Below are 26,360 nucleotides of genomic sequence, written 5' to 3'. Positions count from 1 at the left end.
GGATATTAAGCGTGCCTCGAAGAAGGAATAAGCAAGTCCAGCTGAGAATGAAAACAACTGGCAAGTCAGACATGGATGTGAAGAGGGTTAGGGAGGTGTGTAGGGACTGGAATATGATGCTAAGTCCACACTTTATCCTACATGTAATGGGAAACTGACGTGGTCTAAAACCAGGGGGTATGAGGCGCCCATGTCTGTGTTTCAGAAGGGCAGGTGATTTGGGCGGCCGTGAGCAGGATGGCCCGGGAGAGAAGGAGCGGGTGGTGGCTGAGGAACGGGAGTAGAGATTATCAAGAAGAAACTACTGACATGGTCCAGGGGAGAGAAGACGGCAGCTCGAACCAGAGCAGAGGGACGAATTACAGGCGACGATCTGAATCTCCACATACTACTGAGGACCGATCTCGGTAACTGAGTGGGAACAGGTGATGAGAGAGAAGTAAAAGATGCTTCTGAGGTTTCTGCCTTGGAAACTACAGGAAGTATGATGTTTATATCCAAGAATCATTCACGCTTAAGGAACAGGCCACAGAAAGTAAATCCAAGGGAAAAGAAAATGAGAAGAAACAGGAGAAAAACCAAGGAGACAGAGAGGATGAAGAAGGAACGGAGGCAATGTCGGGAGAGTAAGATTCAACAGCAGCACAGCAGTGACTAGCTCAGGAAGTGCCTACTGTATGTAAAGAGCTGTATTTTTCCAAACCCAAACCCAAACTTACTGAATTATGTTGCTTCAAAAATTCTGCAGCATTTTCTTCTGCATTACCACCAATTTCACCAATCAATATGATGCCTTCTGTGGCTGGATCATTCAGAAAGATCTCAAGGCAGTCAATAAAATCTGTGCCATTAAAAGGATCACCTCCAATGCCTGAAAAAGTCAAAGAATATCACCACCAGCTGAAAATTTAAGGATGAACCATAAAAATTAGGCCAAGAAGTGTTGTTTCAACTCATTTCTCATTTTGCCTCCCCCTCTCACCAATGTTTTAAAATGTATCATCGGGCGCCTGGGTGGCTCAGTTGGTTGGGCGACTGCCTTCGGCTCAGGTCATGATCCTGGAGTCCCGGGATCGAGTCCCACATCGGGCTCCCTGCTCCACAGGGAGTCTGCCTCTCCCTCTGACCCTGCCCCCCTCTCATGTGCTCTCTCTCTCTCTCATTCTCTCTCTCTCAAATAAATAAAATCTTTAAAAAAAATAAAAAATAAAATGTATCATCACTCTTGTATTTAACATTTAAAAAAAACACAAAGTGCTACATTTATTTGTTTCCCATTATTACATGAATGGTAAATGGTGGTTGATTTCGGATATTCACAAAGACAACCTTCTTTTTGTTTTAGCTCTTTTATCAAGTTTCTTTCATCCCATGAAATTATTCCCCAACAACTCTTTAAAATGGGCGTTTAAGAAAAAGTGTGTTTATGTTGCAAGCAGGCAAGCAAGCAAGATTGTCTCTTCTCTGATTAAACATTTCACGAATGTCTTTGCACAAAGTAACTATTAGATGAGGAGCATTGCAGAGAAACCACACACAAGTTTTTAAGACACAAGTCCCAATGAGGGACAGAGTTGAGGGTGCACTGACCCCTCTTCCCTTAGATCCAGGGTGAGTGATGACCACAAACACGAACATTTAAGGACAAGTACTTGGATAGTAAAGGAAATGCTCCCAACAGACTGGCTGCCACTTTTTTTTTTTTAACATTATAAAGCTGCCCTCTGAGTGCAGCGGGCCGCACATCAGTCTCATATTTTTACATTATAAACTTACTGAAGGCAGGATTGATTTCCTACTTTTCAATGCACCTCTGAAGAACGAAGTTGAGGAAGAGAAGCAGCATTTGAGTGCCGACCGTGTGTCAAGTACTACGCCCCAGCACATGTTAGACCTGCCATTTCCTAATTCTTCCAGCCTCTCTGTGAAATGGGCATTAGTATTAGCAATTTACAAATTAAAGACAGAAGCTGGGGAATATGAATTTTGCAATTCTGTTTCAAACTTTTTCTTTTTCTCCACCACACTAAGTTACTTTGTTGCTAAGGCTGTGCTTTGTACATAGAGAAGCTCAATTACTGTTTCCAATATTGATTTTAGGGTTCTGAATCCTAATAAAAATAGTCCAGGGTTTGATTTTATAATTTATTACAAAAAGCTATTTTTGAAAGGCTTTTAAAAGTTATTCTAAAAACTTGAAGAAATTTTCTCATTTTTCTAAATGAGAAATCTACCTTGCTTCTAGCAACAAATACTAAAATTATTTTAAAATGTAAAACCTTTTTACTCTTAAAAGTGATAGGCAATATAATGTGGCAAAAAGAGAAGTTCCGGGAAGCTCAACCGTCCTCAACATAGATTTTTTTCTCATGAATAAAGCTCAGAGATGCCTCAGAGGGTTGCCTTAAGAATGAGATGACAGGGCGCCTGGGTGGCTCAGTTGGTTAAGCGACTGCCTTCGGCTCAGGTCATGATCCCGGAGTCCTGGGATCGAGTCCCACATCAGGCTCCCGGCTCAGCGGGGAGCCTGCTTCTCCCTCTGACCCTCTCCCCTCTCATGCTGTTTCTCTCTCTCTCTCTCTCTCTCAAATAAATAAATAAAATCTTTAAAAAAAATAAAGAAAGAATGAGATGACAAATGGCAAAGAATTCCGTAACTGGGAGGCACTGAATGATAGCTTATAATGATAACAAAATGATAATTATAGTAACCAAAGCCCTAATGTGAAGAACCATTTCTTCACAATAAGTGAAGGAAGTGATGTTTTCAGGCACCAAGGTTCTTCAGGGGTCACGTGTCCCACTATGCTTGTTCCTCAACATGCAAGTCAAATCTTGGACCATGAATCTTTGAAATATATGGTGGTACTTCACATTGAAGCTAATCAAATTTAAGATCATAACATCGTTTTTTAATAAAATGGTTATCGGGATGCCTGGGTGGCTCAGTCATTAAGCGTCTGCCTTCGGCTCTGGTCATAGTTCCAGGATCCTGGGATCGAGCCCCACATCGGGCTCCCTGCTCAGCAGGAAGCCTGCTTCTCCCTCTCCCACTCCCCCTGCTTGTGTTCCCTCTCTCGCTGTGTCTCTCTCTGTCAAATAAATAAATAAAATCTTTAAAAAAATAAAACAAAATGGTTATCAAAACCTCTTGCAAATAACCAAAACAGTAATTATTACTGTACTCATTCAATGAATGCATTGAATTGCATTATAATAAAATGATTCGATCAAAAATCCCTCACCAACGCACAAAGACTGCCCCAATCCAACTTGTGTCGTTTGGTGAACCGCTTCGTAAGTCAGGGTGCCAGATCTGGACACAATACCTTAAAGGAAGAGAATTTAAAAATATCAGATTGTGTTCATATCAGAGGCTATCATGTTACAGATACAAATACATAAAAAAATCCATTCCACAATTTGTCATCCAAATCACCAAGTGTATGATCGGTGCATAAATACCTAACTTCTCACCATGAATTCAGACGTACGTAACCAGATTCTCTGCACCCATCGGTCAAATGGAAAGACGTGTGTGTATCCTAGCACTGCTAGACAGTACCCTATAAACACTGTTCGATTGCTCTCTTAGATTAACTTCACCAGACAGCGGGGGCTGTCACTTGGTAAGGACTGCTCGTTCCACACAGAACGCCGCACTGACTCCGCAGCCCAGCACGGTACCAGCCTACCTCTCCAGACCTGTTTCCCATTATTTCCCTATCCTAGTGAAACCAATTTATTTCCCAATCATCACGTTGGTTCTGCCTGAAACAGAGCCCCTCACCTCCTCAAATGCCACTTTCCTTTGAAGTCTTTCCTGATTCCTCAAATACAAATACTGTTCTCTTATCATCCAGTTCAGTAAGAGACCACCAATGGTGTTTAAGATTCTGTGTCTTCCCTGCTATACTGTAACCTCCAGGGACTCGGTAAACAAGACTGCTTCCCCCACTCCTGTGTTCCCAGTATTGAACACAGATCCCACACGGAAGGAGCTCAATACTGAAATGGCTCAAAACTGAAAACCCTTCAATGAAGTGCAACCTTCCTCTTAAGCAAACCTAATTTCAAGAGTTTTAAGGCCATTCAATCGCTGGACCCTAATTCATGACAAATGACAATCACTACCACCATCCCCCATCTATCTCATTCATCAGTTTTTCCTTATTCTCCGAGCTTTCTTTCCATCTGCATACTGTCTCCTTACTACAGTCCTTCCTCTGTGGGACCTTTCATAACTGAGAAGGTTGGGTAGGTAATACCTATCTACCTACGTACTCATACATTTAGCTTTGTTTAAACAAAGTATAGTTGGCAATTTCTTAGCTGTACATCTTGTGTACGATTGTCTAGTCTCCTTTCCACTCCTCCTACTTGATTCTTGTGGTACAATTATGGTCTAGGTGTCCACTCAACATCCTAGATTACGGGGAAAAACAACTATTTGATTTATTCTAGTCTGGTGATGGATCAGTATAATAACCAGTGAATACTAACACCAGGATGTTATCATTCTTTTAAGGGGCTTTCATCTGATTATATAAATGGTATGTAAATTATGTAATTGCAAACTACATACACGGAAGGTAATGAAAGTTGTGTTTTTAGGGTAGATTACTCCTGTTATTCTTAAAGTATACATAGTATAAGAAGTTATCACTTAAAAATACCCATCACAAGGACACTTTTGCTTCTGAAAAGTAGAAGTATTTTCCTTCATTCTTCCTGTTAAGTATAACTAAAAGCCCTGGGCATTATATATAAAACAAATACAAGAAATCACTAAGAGATGAGGAAGGCAAAGTGGCTAGGGACCTCGAGACGTGAGGAATGATACACTGGTGAGCTCCTTGGGTTTTCTTTTGCCTCATGCATCCCAGATATGGATCGAAAGCAGCTAGCATCCCAGACGCTGAACTGACTGAGCCACCCAGGCACCCCAAAACAGAAAACTTTTGAGACAAGAACCACTCTATATCAACTGAACACTACAGAAAATAACTGTGCCTCCACCCTCACTCCCATGGGCAAAGGCCAAAAGGGTCTCCTAGACGTCCACATTTAGGAGGCTGCACTGAGGCACCCCAACATGCCAGCCAGATTGGTAAAAGAGAAGGCCAAGTAGGCAGTCAGGACTTTCATCTATGCCAGGTGATAATGAGTTCCTCTTCACCCCCACAATGTTAATTTGGTTATTTGCTCAAGCAACTAAACATGTAGCAGAATTTTCACAAGACATTTTGAGAAAGTTTGTGATATCCTAGAGGGCAAAGTCATTTGAAGACAGGATTATAGAAAGACTAACAATAAAAATATCCAAAGCACATACATAGCACATACAAAGGAATATTTATAGAACCCCTTGCCATAATCAACAATAAAAAGACAACCCAATAAAAAAATGTGCAAAAAACCTGAACCGGTAAATCACAAAAGATATATAGATAGCCAATAAGCACATGAGACAGTGCTCTACATCATTAGTTATCAGGGAAACTCAAATGAAAACCATGAGACACCATTTCACTTCGAGCAGAATGGCTAAAATTAAAGACTGAGAATACTAATGTTTGTGAAGATGTGGACTGGAACTTTTATACATTGATGGTAGAAATGTAAAATGAATAGCCACTTGGCAGAAAAAGTTGCACATACTTCAAACCTATGACTTAGTGATTCTATTCCTAAGTATTTTACCCAAGGGAAACGAAAATGTGTCCACAGAAAGACCTATACACAAATGTCACCTTAGCCTTATTCATAATGATTCAAATCTGGAAACAACCCAAATGTTTGGACAAATGGTGGTAGAATCACACAATAGAATATTACTTAACAGTAAAATGAGATGAACTACTGATACATGCAAACACATGGAAGAATCCACAGCATGCTGAGCAGGAAAAGAAGCTTTAAAAAGTCCAAAAAATAGCTTCATTGACTCTGCAGAATTATTATGGATTCTTAATCTCCTCCAACTCAGGATACAGAACTGATTCACTACAGAATTCCCTGGTAAATTCCACTACAGTTAATTAAAATGAATTAGATTTGCACAGTCACAAATTCTCTTGGTGAATTTTGAGCTTAGGGCAAAGAATTTTTTTTTTTTTATCTGTAAGAAAAACACTCACCAATTCTTCCTTTCTTGTGAATATGGCCAGGCATGATGCCAATTTTGCATTCTCCAGGCTGAAGGAAAGGAAATCACAGTTTCAGAAAAGTGAAAAAAACACACAACAACCAGTAACTAATAGGTCATACACACAAACACACTTGGACTGATTCAAAGCTACTTAGGCTTGTGAAAGCCTAAATCCAGGCCTATTTTTGTTTGTGACACTTACATTGATGATTCCAGGGCAGTTAGGCCCGATCAGCCTCGTCTTTTCCTGGCGCAGCAGTTTATGCTTGACCCGTACCATGTCCTGCTGTGGGATACCTTCAGTAATGCACACGACCAAGGGCACTTCCGCCTCAACAGCTTCATTGATGGCAGCAGCAGCGAAAGGAGGAGGAACATAAATGACAGAAGCTGTCGCTCCTGTCTCTTCTTTGGCCTGAAACATTAACCATGAAGCCTTTCATTATGGGTTACGTTTTAAACACTGTAAAATGCATTCAATACCATGATCTTAATAATGTCTTGGGATCAGGAAAGGGCACCACCAGGAGACACTGGATGTCTTCATTCTTCCCATTAGCAAGTTCACTGCACTGTCAGAAAAGAGCAGAACCGAGCAGGGCCTCCCTTCTGCCCCCCACCCCGTGGACTGCCACTCTGAATTGAAAGGTTCCCTCAGGTGACGTGACGGCATGTCAGGAAAGCTGAAAGCACTCCCTGATTTGCGTTTGTGTCCTCTCATTCCTGTGGCCATGTTTATTTTTGTTGCCCCACAAGACACTGTATCACCTACTCAGTACCAAAGACCCTATACCTCCCCAGGAGAAAAGAGATGAGTAAGCCGCTGAGCCTCAGAACTCAGCTCTCAAACACCCCTTCAAAACATATCATGCTTGATAAATATGACCAAGAGATGTCAAAAATGATGTGGTTTTTATGCTCACAATTTTTACTCTAAATGAGTGTTAATTAAAAATAAATACAAATGCGTAAATGGCCATAGAATGAGAAGGTGGGCCAAATAGGGTCTACTCTACATCACCCCCCACAAATGCAAAACACTTAAAGACCATCAGTTTGACCATGGTTCTCTCCGTGGTCTCCACATACCCTCCACATATATCAATACAATGTCTCCCTCTACCCACCTCTATGTGTGGTCACATCTCTTCCAGTGTAATGGAAGCTCCTTGAAGACTGAGACTGTCAGTGATCTCTGACTCTCCAAGAGAGACAGTACCTGTTTTCTGAGAGGCCCTGCAAGAGGGCTCAAGACAGGTCTTGTTAAGGCCTCACCACAACCCTGTATGCTTAGTATCCCCATCTACAAATCAAGATGCTGTGGCCAAAAGACAGTAAATAACTTACACAAGGTCACATAGCTAGGAAGTGAGTGACAGAGCCAAGATTCAGATCTAAGTATCTCTGATTCCAAAGTGTCTGTTCTTTTCAGTTACAGCAGGCTGCCTCCTTATAAATGTTAAAATACAACTTAATCAAGATATAAATCAAAACCGTTTGGAAAGCTGTGTCATGGGATTTTACAATGGACAGAGATACTAAGCTATGGAGCATACAGGTACAACTAGAAGGGGCAGAAATAAAAAAAGACAGCGACTTTCAGAATCATCCCTGAATGACTCCCCTCATCCCAAGACCGAGGAGCTTTCTCTATGGTATCCTTAATAAAAAAAGGCATCTTGACACTGACAGAAGAAGAGAGTCAAAGGATGCTGACAGATCATCAACAAACGATGCCAGGGGTTAAAAATAATTTTTTTAAAAACTCTGTTCAAGGGCGCCTGGGTGGCTCAGTTGGTTAGGCGACTGCCTTCGGCTCAGGTCATGATCCTGGAGTCCCGGGATCGAGTCCCACATCGGGCTCCCTGCTCGGCGGGGAGTCTGCCTCTCCCTCTGACCCTCTTCCCTCTCATGCTCTCTATCGCTCTCATTCTCTCTCTCTCAAATAAATAAATAAATCTTTAAAAAAAATAAAAAAATAAAAAAAAAATAAAAACTCTGTTCAAGGTGGTAACAGAGAAAGGGGTACCAAAAAAAAAAAAAAAAAAAAACCTAGGTTGGAAACAAAAGGAGTCAGATCATAGGCATGTAGGTATTTTTTTGAAAAATATATCCTGCAGTTTTCTACCTCTTAAGACTACAAATACTGCCGGAAGCCAACTATGACAATGGGGTGTGTGCTAACAAGGGATATGGGATGAAAAGTATCCATCCTACTCATTCAGAAAGCTCTTTGTAAGTGCTAAATAGGTGAGAAATATAGTATTTGTCAGAGAACTTACAAAATACTGCAAATGTTGTATCTATTTGTATCACGATGAATAATAAATGAGTTGCTTAGCAACAAAAACTTTCTTTAAAAGAAAGCAAAAAGGCTCATGAAAAAGTCATATCTACCTAGAGGAATTATGAAAGCAGCTCTTCTCTGTATTTTGAGGTCATGAAGGCAGCCATAGGAGAACTTAAGGGGTACAGGGAAACACCAAGAATTTAAAGCAAAAAGACTTTAAATGATTGTTTTACAAAACATATGATTTTAACTTTTTTTTTTACTCTTTAAAATACAGTACACCTAAAACATACATACACACACATAGTACATGCTATTTTCAAGTTTAAAGTAAAATGAAAATTCCATATTTGAATACTTGTTTTCTCCTACGTTTTAGGATCAAGAATACAAATTAACCTCAACTTGACGTTAGTATTCTAAAAAAAGGGATTAAATCTCTAAGTTTGTACTTTTAAAAAAATGTGATACTTTAACACATGCCTTAAAACTATGTTTAAGAAGAGGGGGAGGGACACATCTTTTATCATCAATACATCAGTCCCAAGTACTAACTTTATTTCCTAGATTCTTTTTATTATATAGGCAAGATTTTGTACCATACTTTCTTTTATAATACTATTATTTTTCTATATATTCATGCAAGTGTAGAAAGAAAATGAAGGAATACACATGGGGCTTAAATGAGCTCTCTAGAAAGGTAAAATTTGAGACGTGGAACGCACTACAAAATTTAACTTTACATACATTTATATCATCTGAGTTTTTACACTAAGCACATATTAATTTTGTAACATAGAATTAAACTGTCATTCAAAATACTTTAAAAAGTATTAAGAGATCAGCAATGGGGAAGAGACTAGGGCTCTGTGATTTGTCCATGTGACTTCACAGCTCAGTTTTTTTCGGGCAGGATCACCATCCTACTTCCCTGGAGGCGTGCTAAGTCTGCCACTTCACAGCTATGAACTTTGGGCTGGACGCTTAACCTCTCTGCATTTGTAGTACCCTTGTCTTTAGAATGGGGATGAGGAGAGCACCTGCACCTCAGGGGGTTGTGGGGAGGCCGGAATGAAGCAATGTCTGTGAAGCACCTGGCACGGTGCCTAACAAACAGCCCGTCCTCAATCAGCGCTAGGGGCTGGATGCCAACCTGTGCACTGCTAACATCCTGGAGGAAGAAAGAGTAAGGACAGGAGGAGCCAAACGGAAGCCAAGCCACAGCACTTCTCTTCACAGCTGATCTATGCCGATAAACCGAAGGACACAGGCGTGGGGAAGGCTTCCTGAGTCTGTGTGACTAAAGTGAACGCAGAGGTTTTTACGTAGTGATTCAAACTTCTTTACGTTACTGGATTTTAAAATAGCAAATGACTCTCCCAAAAGGGACACAATTAGGATCTCTATCCAAAGTATGCTTGCTCTTCTCCTGCTTTTCTTCGCTTAGCAAACTCAGTATCGTTCATTACCTCCTTCACAGTATTAAAGACTGGTAAGCCCAGATGTGTCTGGCCTCCTTTCCCTGGAGTGGTTCCTCCAACCAGTTGGGTGCCATAATCCAAAGCCTGCTGGCTATGAAAGGTGCCCTATGGGGAAGAAACACACGGCTCATGAGAAAAGATAGGCTGGGAAGCCTGAAGGCTATCTTCAGCAACTTGGAAAAGAAAAACAAATAGGTTAACTATTTTGCAGAATGTGATTGGTACATATATCCAGCATTCCCAACAAGTCGCTAAACCCAGCTTTGAACCTTGAAACAATATAATCCTCTGCAAAGCCAAAATAGGAGTGTTTTTTTTTTTTAAGGAGGATCTTTTTTCATTCCATTTTCAAATTTGGCTGATAGTCAGAAACACCCGTGTGTTTACTTAACAAAAAAACCCTTTTCACTGTTCCTCTGTCAACTCCTGATGTCCTTGCATCCCTCTTTTATGCAGTTTAAACCCATGGTCAGTCATTATAAACACACAGCAACCCTGGCTCTCTCTCACTTCAACTTACACATCTGGCAAATCCACAGTCTTGGTTAAATCCAGTCCCCTACCTACTAATAAGACTGCACATGTGCAGCCCAGCTGAAGCTTGAGAAAAAACAGAACCCTGATAACTGGAATCTCTTTATTTATTTTTTTAAAGATTTTATTTATTTATTTGAGAGAGGGAGAGACTAAGCTGGAGAGAGAGGCAGAGGGAGAAGCAGACTCCCCGCTGAGCAGGGAGCCCGATGTGGGACTCGATCCCAGGACCCCGGGATCATGACCTGAGCCAAAGGAAGAGGCATAAAACCGATTGAGCCACCCAGGTGCCCCCCAACTGGTGTCACTTTAAATCAATGATCACTAATCTTAGGTGAGCTTTTAATGCTGCCCAGCCAATATCCTGTAGTTCCCTATCCATTCACTCTCCCTCCCTCCTCCACCTTGGCACTACAGACATTTGGTCGCATGGATTCGTTGTTATGGGAGGCTGTCCCCTGCTTTGTATGGTATTTGGCAGCATCCCTGGCCCCTACTCAGTAGATTCCAGTATCATACCCTCCTCTCCACCCCAATCAGCTGTTGTGACAACCAAAAATGTCTCCATAAATTGAAAGAATATTTTCCACTAAGCTTCAAGGGCTCCACCTCCCCTGGTTTTCTTCTTCTCTTTCTCCCTCTCCTTAGACTTCTCTTTTTTTATCTTAATTTGTGCCCTTGGTGATCTCATCCCTTCTCAAAGCAATAAATATCATCCACATGGCGACCCATCCCATTCACACACACACACACCCATACCCAGCCTGGACCTTTGCCTTGAGCTCTAAACTCACACTGTCAATTGCCTACGTCACATCTCCATTTGGAGAACTAGTAGGCATCTCACACTTAATGTGCCCAAAACCAAATTCCTGATCACTCCTCTCCACACTCTGCCCCATCTTAGTGAGTGGCAATTCCACTTCTAACAGGTGTTCAGACCAAAACCACTGAAGTCATCCTTGATTCTCTTTCTCTTATCTCACATCAGATACACTATTGCCCTACCTTCAAAATATAATTGACAATGTCTCAATCCTTTCTACTGCTACCACCTTGCTCTAAGTCATCATCAACTCTGACAGAATATTGCCCCTGGCTCCCTTTCATCTATTCTCAACACAGCAGCCAGAGTGATACTGTTACAACATAAGCAAGATCATATCATTCCTCTGATCATAACTCTCCAGTGGTTTTCCACTTTGTTCACAGTAAAAGCCAAACTCCTTATACTGCCTCGTAAGTCAATATTCAACCTGCATCCTCATATCCAAACTCCTTACCTGCCTGGCCTCATTTACTCTTCTCCCATTGCTCATTTCACTCCAGTCACACTGGCCTTATGGCTTCCACACACAACAGGCACATTCCTGCCTCACGGCCTTGCTGTCCCCTTTGCCTTGAATGCACTTCCCTTCATATCCACTTGCTCTCCTCCTTCATCTCCCTTAGATCTTGACTCAGGTCAGGCTTCCCCTCACCACCTGACATAAAATCCCCCCTTCCCCATCCTGAACACCACAACTCCACACACAGTCACACACTTCTACCTCTGGTTTATTTTTTCCATAGCATTTATACTTTCTGATATACCACATAATTTACTCATTGATTTTGTTGGTATGTTTCTCTCCCTCCTGCCACTAAAATGTAAATTCCATGAAGGCAGTGATTTCTGTCTACTTTGTTCACTAAAAGGTGGCACCTAACCCAACACATGACATACAGTAGATGTTGTTGAAACTGAATGGATCATGTGGTCATTCTATAGAGACCTAAAAATGCTGACCCAACTACTCAAGTTCTATTAAAGGCATAATAGTTGGGGCTAAGAGGGACTTCAGAAATATCCTGATTCAACTTCTTCATTTTTCAAAATAGGACACTTAGCCCCAAGCATGTTAACTAACTTGTCTAAAGTCAATGATGGAGTTTTGAAAAGAACCACAAGCCAATGCTCTCTCTTTAAGCAGTGCTCTTCAGAGTGTAATCTGTAGACTCTTGCTGGTCTGCAGTGAGATAAACACAAAAAGAGAAAGAATAAAAAATTACAAAAAAAAAAAGGGAGAGGGAAGAACAAAGAATGAAAAAACAAGAAGAGAAAAATTAATTAAAAAAACAAAAATAAAAGTGAGAATGTTTGCAAACTTTTTAAAGCAATATGATATTGCTGCAACTTTTATTGTATTTTGCAAAAAATATTGATCTGCATTAGATTGGAAATTAAAAGCAAACAGACACCCAAATTGGTCTTTCACTCCAGTTTGAGAAGCACTGACCTAGATCACTACTCTGTTAGATAAACTCAAATGGACCAATTTTTTAGTCCTAATATAAGGCTAAGCAAGGACAACATTTCCTATTAGTAAGCTTATTTTCCTTAGTTTTCCCATTATCACCATCCAGTTAAGAACAAAAATAGTTTTTTTTTTTTAAAGATTTTATTTATTTATTTGAGAGAGAGAGAATGAGAGATAGAGAGCACGAGAGGGAAGAGGGTCAGAGGGAGAAGCAGACTCCCTGCCGAGCAGGGAGCCCGATGCGGGACTCGATCCCGGGACTCCAGGATCATGACCTGAGCCGAAGGCAGTCGCTTAACCAACTGAGCCACCCAGGCGCCCAAGAACAAAAATAGTTTATCAGCTCAAAGCCAGTACAAGAAATTCCACCCACTGGAAAATTTGCATTATTGAAATCTACTCCAAAATACAAATATTCCTCATTCATATGGAGAACAATGTACACACTGAATAAAGGACTAACAAGACAAAATGTAGGTTTCCTATGAAGATAAACTCTAAATTTCAGACCTCATTGTTACCTCTATACTAATGGAATCTTAACTAACAAATCTGAGACGAGACTCCCAATTACTTAAAAAAAAAAAAAGTGAATGAGAAACAATGTACTTGCAGGTAACTGAAAGACACTGAAACCAACCTTGGATTTCAATATTTAGGCAAACCATCACTTAATTCAGGAAGCAGACAGTTCCAAATATTGCTTACACCATGGGCAACGGTTCTTTTAAAAAAAAGGTCAGAGGTTAAGATGTCACAGGATCATATAAAACTTAGGAAACAAACAAAAATGTCTTATATAATAAACTTATGTGGAGAATTTGGATTAATCAAACATTTGATTATATGCTAACACAATTAATATATAACCAAAAACGGACTCAGTATGATTTTAATTGGCAGGGGAATGATAAAATGTACTTCAAATCTTAAATGAGCATCAACTTTCTTCAGAATATACAGATGTGGAAGTGATACTCATAAAATATATGGCTATCAAAATAAGTAAACCAATTTCACCGAGGAACAAAATTTCAAGGTTTTGGGTGTTTCCTTTTTTGTGGTGTGGATTTTTTTTTTTTAAGATAGTAGAGGAATAGAAGAAGAAAGGTCCAGTTATTTCAGAAAAATAACACATTCTGGTGTCGAATTACTTCAGAAAAAAAGTCAAAAAGTGAAAGGACATTTTATATGAAACAACCTTCTAACCAAATTCATCCAAAAAAAAAAAAAAACCCAACAACTACAGAATTTTAAAGTAATTTGTAAATCCTTTAAAAACAAAAGTTACAGAAATTTGGATGTTTAGGGTATTATCCTATAAATCAAAGTTTGGAAAGCAAAGGGTTTGGCCTGCCACTGATTTTAAACAGTTTTTAAAAAACTGTTTTATTGGTATACAATCATGCCCATTTATTGACATTTTGTCTATAGCTGCTTTTGCTGTTACAATGCTACTGAGTAGGTGACACAAACTGCATGCCTACTAAGCCTAACATTTACAGTATAGTTCTTTTCCAGAATAAACTTGCAGACTCCTGCTCTAGATTACCAAAATACCAGAGAATGGACATGACAATTCTTTTAATTACAGAAAAATCATTAACTTTTAAATCACACAAAAAAATAATTAACTTTTTGTTTTGCCATGCTTTCTTTTAATAATGAAAGAGATACTCTGGGTTAAGTCTCATGGCTATCTTCTAATTGATTTGGTAGTATTCCTTTGTTTTAAAAAAATCTACATCTACTTTGGTGGAACTACAAATCTGTACAAATGTTTTAAAGGGTAACTTAGCCATAGCTGTTAAAATTTTAAATACACAGAACCTTGACATTCAACTTTTCTTTTATGAATCTATTTTATAGATTATATATAAATGTAGCATATACATTACAGCATAAAATGATAGGAAGGAGGGAAAGGACACTCATTTTATTGTGGAATCACATTGCAAATATATTTAAAACTTAGCAAATTCTATGATGTAAGCAGGGATAGGGAGAGACAATGAATATAAGTGAATGAGAACAAATTAAAATACTTCAGGAAATTTTGCCAGCTAGTCCCCTCAAAGACCATTTGCCTAGAGAGAGTATAAGGTGAGAAAAGTCAGCGTGCTGCTGCTTCTGCCTATCTCAGTTCTCATGAGCCTCTCTGGGCTGCAGCATTTCCCCACACCAATCTGTGTTTAACTGGGCACGTTTTTGTAAAGCCATTTACTTTACCTAGTTTTTAATTAAACAAACAGTAATCTACTCCAAAGCTGGAGGAAAACCAGTGGTGGTGAACTTGCTGAAAGAGAGTGCTCCTAGGAAGGGATTTTCCAGGTAAATTTAAACACAATTTTCATCTTACAGGCTATCACACCAAACCCCCTCCTAAGATACAAGTCCATTGCTGTACTGTATACTTTTCTGCAACAATCATGTAACTTTTGTGACTATTAAAAAAATAGAAAATAGTTAAATGTTTCTGTACCTGTAATACGCATCTTTATAAAACATCTTGACACATACCTGCTTACCAGTGAAACCCTGGCAAATAACCTTCGTATTTTTATCAACATAGAGATGTTTCCGGGACGCTATATAGGAACAATGCCGAATTCCATTCTGTTGCACTGAAAAGTAAAGAAAATATGACACATTATAATTTCTCCAAACTTCTGGACCATGAGTTGAACTTAGTGACAAAAAAAGAAAATCCTCTAATACAGAGGCTATCTTGTGATCATGGCAACTTCAGACGAGACACAAAGACTACAGAAATAGAGAAACAAAAAAGATACCTTTCTATTCTCCAGAATCCCCTCTTTACCGAGAACCACAATCTTGCAGCTTTTATTTATTTCTTTTCTTTTCTTTTTTTTTTTTTTTTTTTGAGGCAGAGAGCACAGGCAGGCAAGAGGGGCAGGCAGAGGGAGAGGGAGAAGCAGGCTCTCCGCTGAGCAGGGAGCCCAATGCAGGGCTCGATCCCAGGACCCTGGGATCATGACCCGAGCCGAAGGCAGACACCTAACTGACTGAGCCAGGCGCCCCTTGCAGCTTTTAAAGAAAAGCTTAAGTTTGTAATTGTCATTCCTCAGAAGGAAAACTGGTGCCCAAAGGCAAATGGTTCAAATTAAATCCAGGGACAGGAAACTAGGTATCACTTGTACCAACAGTGTTTGCTAAATAGCCACATGTTTTGTCCATTTACTTAACCTTTTTTTTTAAAGTTTATTTATTTTAGTAATCTCTACACCCAATGTGAGACTCGAACTCACAACCCCAAGATCAAGAGTCCCATGCTCTTCTGACTAAGCCAGGCAGGCACCCTTTACCCAACCTGTTTAAGTGCAACATCTGTAAGTGATAGGTGAGCTAAGAGGTACACTTTCTTAGGAGAACTTGTAAGAACTACTCTGCAATTCATTCCCCAAAATGATATTAAATGTTAACATTAAATATTAAGATTAAATCTTAAGTCAGAGATAAACCTTGTCTAATATATAATCCAAAGTTACTTAATTTGATTTCTTCTAGATGTAAGACACCAGAACTTACATATAGATGAAATAGGGAAAATAAAATAGATAGATAAGGGAAAAACATGTAATAAATATCTAACTTATTTTCAGCAACCTACCTCAATGAAAACTGAGAAATCTATGTAGTTATTAATACCTGCTCACTGTATTTCAAAAGTCAGTAGAAAGTAGGGCATAGATGAATTAAAATTGTGGGCTACTCTCTATTTTTAAACCTTCATTTCAGCCCCAACTTGCTGTCTCTTGGCCCATCCCTGGCCCTTTCGAAGTGTCAGGCTTTCCTCCTACCACTAAGGTAGCCCATAAAAGCTAGCTCCAGAAAAGAACATCTCATCACATATTTGTCCAGGGTCCATTCGTGCTTTCTGTCTTGAATCACTGCCTCATGCCCTCCTAAATCCTCAGAACTTAGGTTCCATAGTTGATTATATCTGGCCCTCCAGGCATCTCTTGAGTTGTCTTCCACTCCCGTGTAGATGTCAGCTTCTAACAACTTTAAATTTTGGAATCCCCTGTACCTCTAGGGAAAAGACAGGCCAAGATTTCGCCCTTACCAACGGGAAGAGGAGTGTTCTGTGTGCACAGAGATCTGCTGGGTAACAGCCAGCTGCATTCTTGGACTAGATTATGCTGAACAAGGGGCCATGAAGGGGCACTGAGGGTCAAGTCCTGCCACAGTGGGCACAGCTAAGCACCTGAACCTGGGACAGCAGACACTACAAAGGGAATTTGTAGAGTCAGGGCCCACTCTAGCCAGTGTTGTCACTTAAGGCTCATTCTTGCCCGTGGCTCCCACTTCCCCCAGCTGGAGACCCCACAACCACTATACTTGTGGAGGTATTCCTGCTGCTATTCCTGGCAGAATCTGCTCCACCAGTCCTTCCCATTCCTGGAATCTTCGATACATGGTCCATCAGGAGTTTTCAAATAGGACAGATTTGATTATAAGATCCAATTATAAGATATCTGGAGCCCACACTTGCTAAAAGGAAATCCTTGCTTTTTGAAGGTAAACTTGGGCCTCCACAAGTATTCTTATACTCACTCTTAAGAAAGGAGCAATCAGACAGTTCACATCTCCTTCCACAGGGGCAAGTGGCCTAGTCACCCCGAGAAAAGACAGGTCTGCCTACATCCAAAAAGCATGGCTCAATAGCAGAGCAACTAAGATCACTCTCTTCTCCTACTCCTACTCCTACTCCAGACCTCCTAGATCAACCCTATGGAGCTCAGGACTTCAAAACCCAAGATCTCTGGTGCCCATAAAAACTGCATCAGGAAGTGTGATGACTAGCAATTCACCTTCCAGTTTCGTAGCCCTCTGGTACTGCTCAGCCTGCGCAGTGACCCTGACATTCTAAACCTCTGGGGAAGTCGATCTAGGGAAACTTGCCATGTTTATGTGTGTGCATGTGATCACCCATCTACCATATAAGCCCAGGCTCATACAGATTTAGCTGCAGGTAAGCTAGAACTAATAGACTATCATCACCTTTGGGCCAAACCCAAAAATCTATATCCAAACATAAGAAACTCCTGATCATATTTAGTCCTGACAAGAAACCTATAGGATGCCAGACCAGGTATCACTGGTACCGAAATGAGAGAATGCTAGGATAATCAAGCACACATCCCAGTTCCTGGAGTTGTCATCATTTGTTTATTTAATCAACATGGGGGAACACCTATGCCAAACCACAATGCCAAGCATCAAGGATAAAGTGTTGAATAAGAGAGGCTCAGCCCTCAAGGAAATCCTAATCTACCTGAACTGACATGAAACAGGCCATAAGTGCACAGTGTGAAAAGTACTGTGGTAGGAATAGGCCTTGGACATTTGGGACATACACTCTCCTATTCCAAGTAAGTCTGTAGATGTTGGGGGTAGGGGAGGGCTTGGGGGCTAGAGGGTCAGAGAGGGTAGGGTTAAGGGATGGATTCCTCACTGGGGCTACCTCCAAACCGAGCCCTAGACTTCCAGCAGTTCCCTCCTAAAATCCTTGATACTTGACCTCCAACCTCCTAGAGAAAGTAAAGAGGGCTGTTCAGTTCCTGGCCATGCTGTAATCTCTCCACAACTACAAACTCTTTCACCTCTGCCCTCGTCCTGGCCCATGCAAGCCAATTCGGCCCCAAATCGGCCAAACTGACCCCCCTGCACCTATATCGTAAAGATCAACATGTCACAGAAGGTCCTCGATAAGGAACCACTGATTATATTCCTCTTTTTCTGAAACACTGCTCTAGGACATGTACATCAACCGAATGAGAAATGCTGGCAGTCAAAATGGCCTCTGAGGTACCCGGGTGTCTCAGTCGGTTAAGCATCTGCCTTCAGCTCAAGCCATAATCTCAGGGTCCTGGGATCTAGCCCCTCACCGGACTCCCTGCTCAGTGGAGTGTCTGCTTCTCCCTCTCCCTCTCCCTCTGCCCCCTCTCTCTCTAATAAATAAAATCTTTAAGAAAAAAAATGCCCTCTGAAACCCAAAGGAAAACCTACATCCATTTTTGTACATGCAAAGATCAGAGGTTTGCCTAAAATTCTTAGAAAGATCGTACAGCCCTAAATGCTATTAGCAGTCCTACAAATGCCCTCTGAAACCCAAAGGAAAACCTGAGGCGCCCCAGCAAGCCATGATGGTACTCTATAATCACCACAAATGGCTCCTGTAGGCCCAGAAACTCGCCCCACACCAGATGAACCTACCCTATCCCTGGTCCTTATACCAAGCACACTCTCCCAGCTGCCACGGCTGTGAGGAGGGCCTAACTATACAGGCTGGCTGTCCACTGTAATTCTCCTCACCTTAATTTCTGCCTCCTCTACAGCTTTAGGATGAAAATAATGCAAAATATGCTTATATTCCAAGTCAAACCCACCAAATTCTAAGTCACTTGCATCATTTTCCTCATTCTCCCCTACTTTATAATATCCAAGGTCCAGAATCAGGGGTTGGAAGCTCTCCAAGAAAGCAGCCTCTCCTCAACCCCACCCCTGCACCTCTTCACCTTTCCTCCCACAATCCCACCGCTCTCTTTCATGTGGGCTGGTAGAGTGCAAACTACGAGCTGCTATAAACATTAAATCTGTCAGAGCAGCTCTGCATTTTCTTTCCCTATTTGATTTCCTCTCCACCCAAACCAAATGCCTTAAGCAATGAAAAATAGCTTCTTCCACTTCTGCTGAAGAATGCAAAGTGCTTTACAGTACAAATCTTCAACTGTCTGTCCACTGCTAAAAGATGCTCAATCATATTTTGGTTGTTTTTTTTTTAAAGATTTTATTTATTTATCTGAGAGAGAGAGAATGAGAGACAGAGAGCACGAGAGGGAAGAGGGTCAGAGGGAGAAGCAGACTCCCCGCAGAGCAGGGAGCCCGATGTGGGACTCAATCCTGGGACTCCGGGATCATGACCTGAGCTGAAGGCAGTCGCTTAACCGACTGAGCCACCCAGGCGCCCCAATCATATTTTGGTTTTAAATACAAACCTGACTCTATGATAAAACTACCAAGTAACTAGAGTAAGTTACTCTGTAAAGTTAAAATCAAGAACATACGGCATATAATAGCGGTCAAACTGGGGCGCCTGGGTGGCTCAGTTGGTTAAGCGACTGCCCTCGGCTCAGGTCATGATCCTGGAGTCCCGGGATCGAGTTCCACATCGGGCTCACTCGAGAAGCGGGGAGTCTGCTTCTCCCTCTGACCCTCCCCCCTCTCATGTGCTCTCTCTCATTCTCGCTCTCTCAAATAAATAAGTAAATAAAATCTTTTAAAAAAAAAAAAGATATGTGGTCAAATTAAAAAAAAAATAGTGGTCAAACTATCTTGTAAATCTCTCTCACGTTTCAATGACAGAGTCATTGTACTCAACAATTCCCTGAGAATTTCACTGGCATTAATTCATGTAAGTTCACATTTAAGTAAAACACTGCACAGTGAGGAATTCTTAAATCTTCACATGACATTCATGACTTGTGAATATAATGGGGGGTGTTTAGGGGATCTGAGATTAAGAATGGAACCTGCAAACCCTCCCATGTGGTATGTAATACTTATGCCACATACTGTATGTGGATGGTTGCACACATTTTGTTACTTTGCTTACTGCATTATTTCTAAGAAAAATTTTTAGGGTTAAATTTAGTTCAAGATATTTCAAGTATCATCTAAATACTCCAGAACTTCTAACTATAAATGCCATGGTTAGAAGGTCCATGTCTTGTACACCATGGTGTCTCCCCTATGGTACAGTGCCTTATGGAGTCAGGGTACAAGAAATTGAGTTTCACTGAATTTCAGGACAAGAGACAGTCTACAAAAAACACCCTTATATCAAGCTAAATGTCGTAAGTTCCATCTCTTTTTTCCCACTTAGGAGAACAAACTACATCCACTTTTATACATACACAGATCATAGGTTTCCCTAAAATTCTTAGAAAGATTGTACAGCTCTAAATGCTATTAGCGGTGCTCAAAGCTCTTAATCTAGTACAAATTCCATACTAACTTTTTTTTTTTTTAAGATTTTATTTATTTATTTCAGGGAGAGAGAATGAGAGATAGAGAGCACGAGAGGGAAGAGGGTCAGAGGGAGAAGCAGACTCCCCGCTGAGCAGGGAGCCCGATGTGGGACTCGATCCCGGGACTCCAGGATCATGACCTGAGCCGAAGGCAGTCGCTTAACCAACTGAGCCACCCAGGCGCCCCATACTAACTTTTTTTTTAAAGACAAATAAAATCCAGAAGCAGTAATGTAATACAAATGGACTATTTCACAACAGGAGAGTTAAGGCAGTGACAGACCAGGAAGAGTGTTTTCATAACATATAACAGACAAGGAACTAACTTGGGCAACATGAAGTGCCAACAAGGTAGAGCCCAAAACCTAACGGAAAAACAGGATAAAGTCCATGAACAAGAAACAAAACTAAAGACAGATAAATGATAAATCAACAGATGATGAGATATCAAACTTAACTACTATTAAGAAAATGAGCATTTTAAATTAAATATTAGAGCAGCAGAAAGGCCTGAGGTTGGACACCAGGAAGAATTTCCCAACGATGAAGGCTGTAGCTGCCACACCTTGGGCCACCTGCAGGGAATGTGGTGGTGTAGCCTTCTCCGGTTCTTAGAAATCAGCCGGCCTAATCTTGGGACTGTATCCCAGGAGCATCTAAGAACTGCTCTGAGGAATCAGACAGGCCTGGGCCTGAGTTTATGCTCTGCTGCTCACCAACCACTGACCTGAGACAGATCTTTTGATCAACCTTAACCTCAGACTTCCCATCTATAAATGGAATAACAGCTCCCCACAAGGATTCTGTGATATTGATATGATATGATGCCTTGGGTAAACTGGGTAGCAAAGTAGTGGGTATGTTCCCACTACTGCGTTCACATCTTACAAGAACACAAAGGTAAACTAACCATTTCCTAAAAAAAAGAGAACATATAATTCATATTTTAAAATAAGTCCAACGTTGGGGCGCCTGGGTGGCTCAGTCAGTTAAGCATCCGACTCTTGATTTCCGTTCAGTCATGATCTCAGGGTTGTGAGATGGAGCCCCGTGTTGGGCTCTGCATGGAGCCTGCTTAAAATTCTCTCTACTTTTCCCTTTGTTCCTCCCCTCCTTCTCTCTCTCCCTCTCAAAAAGAAAAATAAAAAATCCAATGAGAAATGTTTTATATATGTCCTCATGCATATCCTATGTTTATCCATAAATATACTAATCCATGTCTACATATAATATGTAGAATGTACACATATACTTGTAAATTTTTACCATATGAAACATTTTTAAAGGTGCAGCCTCACTGTAAAAAAAAAAAAATGGGAATAGTAATACTATGTACCTCATAGGCAATATGAGAATTAAATGAGTTCATAATATAAAGAGCACATAGAACAATGCCTAGGGTACGGTGAGTGCTATTTCATTTTTAGCTATCTATTATCATTACCAATGCAGAATGAAAAGACCACATTGCTTTGAGGTGTTCTTTGTGCCAAGCTATCTGCCAGGTACTAGGAATTCAGGAGCAAACAAGATGGACCCAGGTCCTACCCACATGAAGCATCCTACCCTGTAAAACAGCTAAATATTAAAGAAACACAAAACTACAAAAGATGCAAACTGTAACAAAGGCTATGAAGGAAAGAGGCTGAATGTGAGAGACATGTGCCTTCAAGAAGGGTGATAAATTTGTATCTGTTAGCCACATGCTGAGTCCTCTTCCCCAAAGAGAGTAACCACAGCATTTATGAGATGGCTGTGGGATGCATGATGGGAGGTATGGCCAGAGAGCACGTACCCAGATGGGACTCAAACCACAGCCTTGTATGACTAGTACCACGCTCCCAACCAATAATCTGAGACTCTGTTCATGAAAATACTCCTCTTCCAACGTCACCTCACAAACTGTATCTTTGTTACTCATTTATTCATGCATGCACTCATCAATTTAATAAATGGTTACTTATTAACTACATATATTATATATACATAATATATATAGGCCATCAGGGTCCCTACCTATAGAACCTTACAGCAGAGTAACTCAGCAGCCACTTACTCCTAAACCCCAAACAATCCACTATTCAAATGCAAAATTATATATTCATTTACTATTTACTTACAAATGAAGCTTAGTTGGCCAAAAGTGCCATATTTCATTAAATCTAAAACACCACTGAAGTACTAGTAAGTACTAGTAAGAAAGAAAAAATGCTGCCAATTTATTGTAGATACCATCAATTATAAGACACATCCCAATTTTAGAAATGTTATAATGTAAAAAAAAGTGCATCTATAGCAACAACATTCCTGTCCTTTGGTAAAATGAAATTGTTCTCCTGTACTTACAGAAATTATTTTGAACAATTATGTTGAGAAGAATGAGTTTGAGGTGAGAAAGTCAAATTGCTTTCTCATGGTTACACTGGTACATTTAGATCAAGACCATTTTGTATCTCTGAAATAGAGATTTGGTTCTTAGATGCAACAGCAACAGATAGTAGTACCAGAAACATCACTGTTGTGGGTCCCCTTTCCAATTACACTTCTAAATGCCTGATTCCAAAAGTGGCCTACACAACTTAGCAAACATATGGAAAAGGCAGGTGGCACCTTTGAGCCGGGTAGTCACCTCAACAAAACAACAATGTGGCCAAAAAGGAAATAAAGAATGAAAAAGAAAGAAAGACCAGAACTTCAATAAAGGAGACTCACAGTACCACATAGCACGTACTAGTGGGAAGGATACTGCAGAGTCAGAAGACCTGAGTTCTAATACCCATTCTGATATTGGCCAGGAAACTTTCTGGGTTTATTTCCTCATTTGCCAAATAGATATGAGACCAGCTGGATTTTAAGGTTCACTTTCTGGTATTACAACACCCTAATTCAGAGGCTCAAAAATACTGGCTCTTGTTCCCTACTTACTCTACAAGACCTAATATATAGGAATTCCTGGTTTATGTTTAAAATGACCTTGCATAGCTCTATATTTCTTGAAAAATTTTACAATCTCAACTTCAAGTGTGCTTATAAAATCCTTAAACTTTCTCAGGGAAGAAATCTTCCTTATTTTTCATTTTATTTTCTCTCCCTACCTCAACTGGACTCTTTCCCTTTTTTCATAAACTATAAAACTGGTTTGGTTTGGTTTGGTTTTTTGGCTCAAAAATTTCTAAACATTCCAACTGGGCTCTGGAAGACATCTACAAGTGTTTGAGTTTTGTTTTTGTTTTTTCTAACTCAAATCAGTATTGCAACACTTGTGACCTTTAGCACAAATGTACCATCAACTGAAACTTAAGAAAACGGAGGAAACAAAATTCCCTAGCCATCTCCAGGTCTACTACTAACCTCAGTTAATTTGTGACCACCCTTTAAAAAAGTTTATAAGGTAATATTGTTGTGGCTGTTTTTCTAGTGGGAGTGGAAATGGGCTTAAACATATGGCATGAGAAAGAGAAGATTTGGGGGATTTAGAGGTTTTTCTGCATTAAACACCATAGTCTGTAACCCCTCTAATACAGGAGATAACTTGGTTTGGATCTCAGACCTCTTAGATCCTTAATAACAGATTAATCACATGATTAGGATAAATGAAGACCACTCCAGCAACAGAAAGCTAAACTAGATGATCTTTTAAGGCCTCATGGTCCTGAGGGTCTAGGAAAAAAGAACTTCCAATTCTGTGAGAAAAGGATTGCTAAATATTGCTAAGGGCAGATTCTTTAGACACTTCTCTGGACTCTCCTCCTACTAAGATAGCAGACCTATCTGAGGCTAGGGTTTTCCAGAAACTCAGATGAGTAGGACCCAGGCGAGAATGACATCGCTGTAACTAATCCCTTTTTCCCTTCTGCCTAGGACGCCTTCAATTGTCCTTTAAATTATACAATAAAAATCTCCAGAAAACTTTCCCAAATAAACCCAACTTTTTCCTACTTGCCAAAGTTATCTAGCCAAATGTCTTGTCCTCATGTGGTCTGGTAAGTAAGTGCAGCTACTGAGTGTATACTTATCCTTGCACACTTTTGGAATGTGATCTTCTCAAGAAATGAATTAAGTCTGTCCAATATTCAGTATAAATAGGATTAGGAGTAAAGCATAAGAATGGAGGAGAGAAGAAAACTAACTTTAGTTCAGTGTGTATACATCACACATACCTTATGTAAATTGTTTCAATTATTCTGTACAGTGAACCCAGCTTATGCTGTACTGCACCATTTCTAAGATGCACATTTTTTCACTTTTTAACATCTCTTAAACCTGGAAGCATCTGACAACTAATAGCATGTCACAACTTTAATTAGTGATCATTTTCTACTGTTAGCAGTAGACAAAATAATGGTGCACCTTACAAGTGATGGTGTCTCAGATATTATTTTTATGGAACTGGAAGCAGGAATTGAGAAACGGATTAAGAAAAGTGCCCAGGGTTATTACACAGACTGTAAGGGACTAGCCAGACTTCAAATGTGATTTGGTTTGATTCCAAAGTATTTCTATATAGCCTACCCAACATAGAGACTTTGAACATAGCAAGAATTTTCAACAGTCAGTGTTATTCGAAAACTAGCAACCTTGGGTATTAAGTTTTCAGGGACTGGGGAGTTCACACCGCCTGGTGGAGACACTGCAAATAGCTGGGTATAAAGTCCCTGCCAACCCTAAACTTCCAGGAGTCTTCTGGGCTATGCTGACTCTGGGGTGCAGAACCCACCTTTCTGCTAAGCCTATAATCTGCAGGGAAAACAAACAAACAAACAAACAAGGGACAGCCTTATCCTCTCCCCGCAATCTGCTACTGAGACATTCCTCCTCCTACCTCTCAATCCAGACACTCACTCTGCCAGCTGAGTTAATCCTGGACCACCTCACCTCTCACTCCCAAATAGGGACAGTCTAGATGCCGCCCCCATCCGGCCATTCATCATCGCGGGGGGGCAGAGAATGCCCCCAGGTCTGCAGGGCCCCCAAACCCGAATCTTGGCTCGGCCACGCTACTTAGGCCAGCTGCCCAGGTCATGTCCCCACCCCACAAATCCAGAAAAGCTTCTTCCACCCCAGGAGGTCCCTGACTTGAGGCCACACTCTCGCGGCTCCAGGCCCCCGCTGAGGTCCGGCCCCGGAGGGCCCGGCCGCGGTCTGGACCAGGACGTTGGGCCCGGCGAGGCCAGGAACTCTCGGAGGCCTGGAAGAGAGAGTCTCGGCTGGACTCACGGAGGAAGGAGCGCGATAGGAGACGGGCGGCTGACACGCCGCTGCTGCCAGAGGCCATGATCGCGGTGACAGCGGCAGCAGTAAGAGCTGCGGTCATCCACCAATGACACTCCCAAGCCCCCGAGGACCTGGCAAGGGCCGAAGCTCGAAGAGGAAGTGGGTGGCCGTAGCAGTCGCCTGAACGAATTTCCCGCCGCAGAGACCTCTTCGCCCAACATTGGGGATCGCAGGTGGAGGGGGGAAAAGGTATCTGAACGCAGAAGTGGACGATAACTCGGCCGTTCCCCGGAAATGGGGCTTTAATCTAACATTCATTACAACGGCAGCTTACAG

The 26,360-nt window shown here is 40.9% G+C and overlaps 1 protein-coding gene across 1 annotated transcript in view; it reads right to left on the bottom strand.

Annotated features, from left to right (window-relative positions):
• Nucleotides 1-26,147, bottom strand: part of SUCLG1 (succinate-CoA ligase GDP/ADP-forming subunit alpha) — a 31,907-nt gene extending 5,760 nt beyond the window's left edge. Inside the window, exons 1-7 of the mRNA XM_028122357.2 lie at nucleotides 26,028-26,147; nucleotides 15,277-15,380; nucleotides 9,911-10,027; nucleotides 6,354-6,566; nucleotides 6,141-6,198; nucleotides 3,246-3,329; nucleotides 720-871 (exon numbers count right to left, since the gene is read on the bottom strand). Coding sequence (XP_027978158.1) covers nucleotides 720-871; nucleotides 3,246-3,329; nucleotides 6,141-6,198; nucleotides 6,354-6,566; nucleotides 9,911-10,027; nucleotides 15,277-15,380; nucleotides 26,028-26,124 — 825 coding nt within the window. The 5' untranslated portion in view covers nucleotides 26,125-26,147. The remainder of the gene's footprint in view (nucleotides 1-719; nucleotides 872-3,245; nucleotides 3,330-6,140; nucleotides 6,199-6,353; nucleotides 6,567-9,910; nucleotides 10,028-15,276; nucleotides 15,381-26,027) is intronic.
• Between the last annotated feature and the right edge of the window lie 213 nt (nucleotides 26,148-26,360).

This window comes from Eumetopias jubatus, unplaced genomic scaffold (assembly GCF_037043125.1).
Source record: "Eumetopias jubatus isolate StellerSeaLion01/CBP00866 unplaced genomic scaffold, mEumJub1_p1.0 scaffold_9, whole genome shotgun sequence".
Taxonomy (NCBI): Eukaryota; Metazoa; Chordata; class Mammalia; order Carnivora; family Otariidae; genus Eumetopias; species Eumetopias jubatus.
Note: the sequence above shows the minus strand (reverse complement) of the source record. Positions and strands in the feature narration are given on the sequence as shown.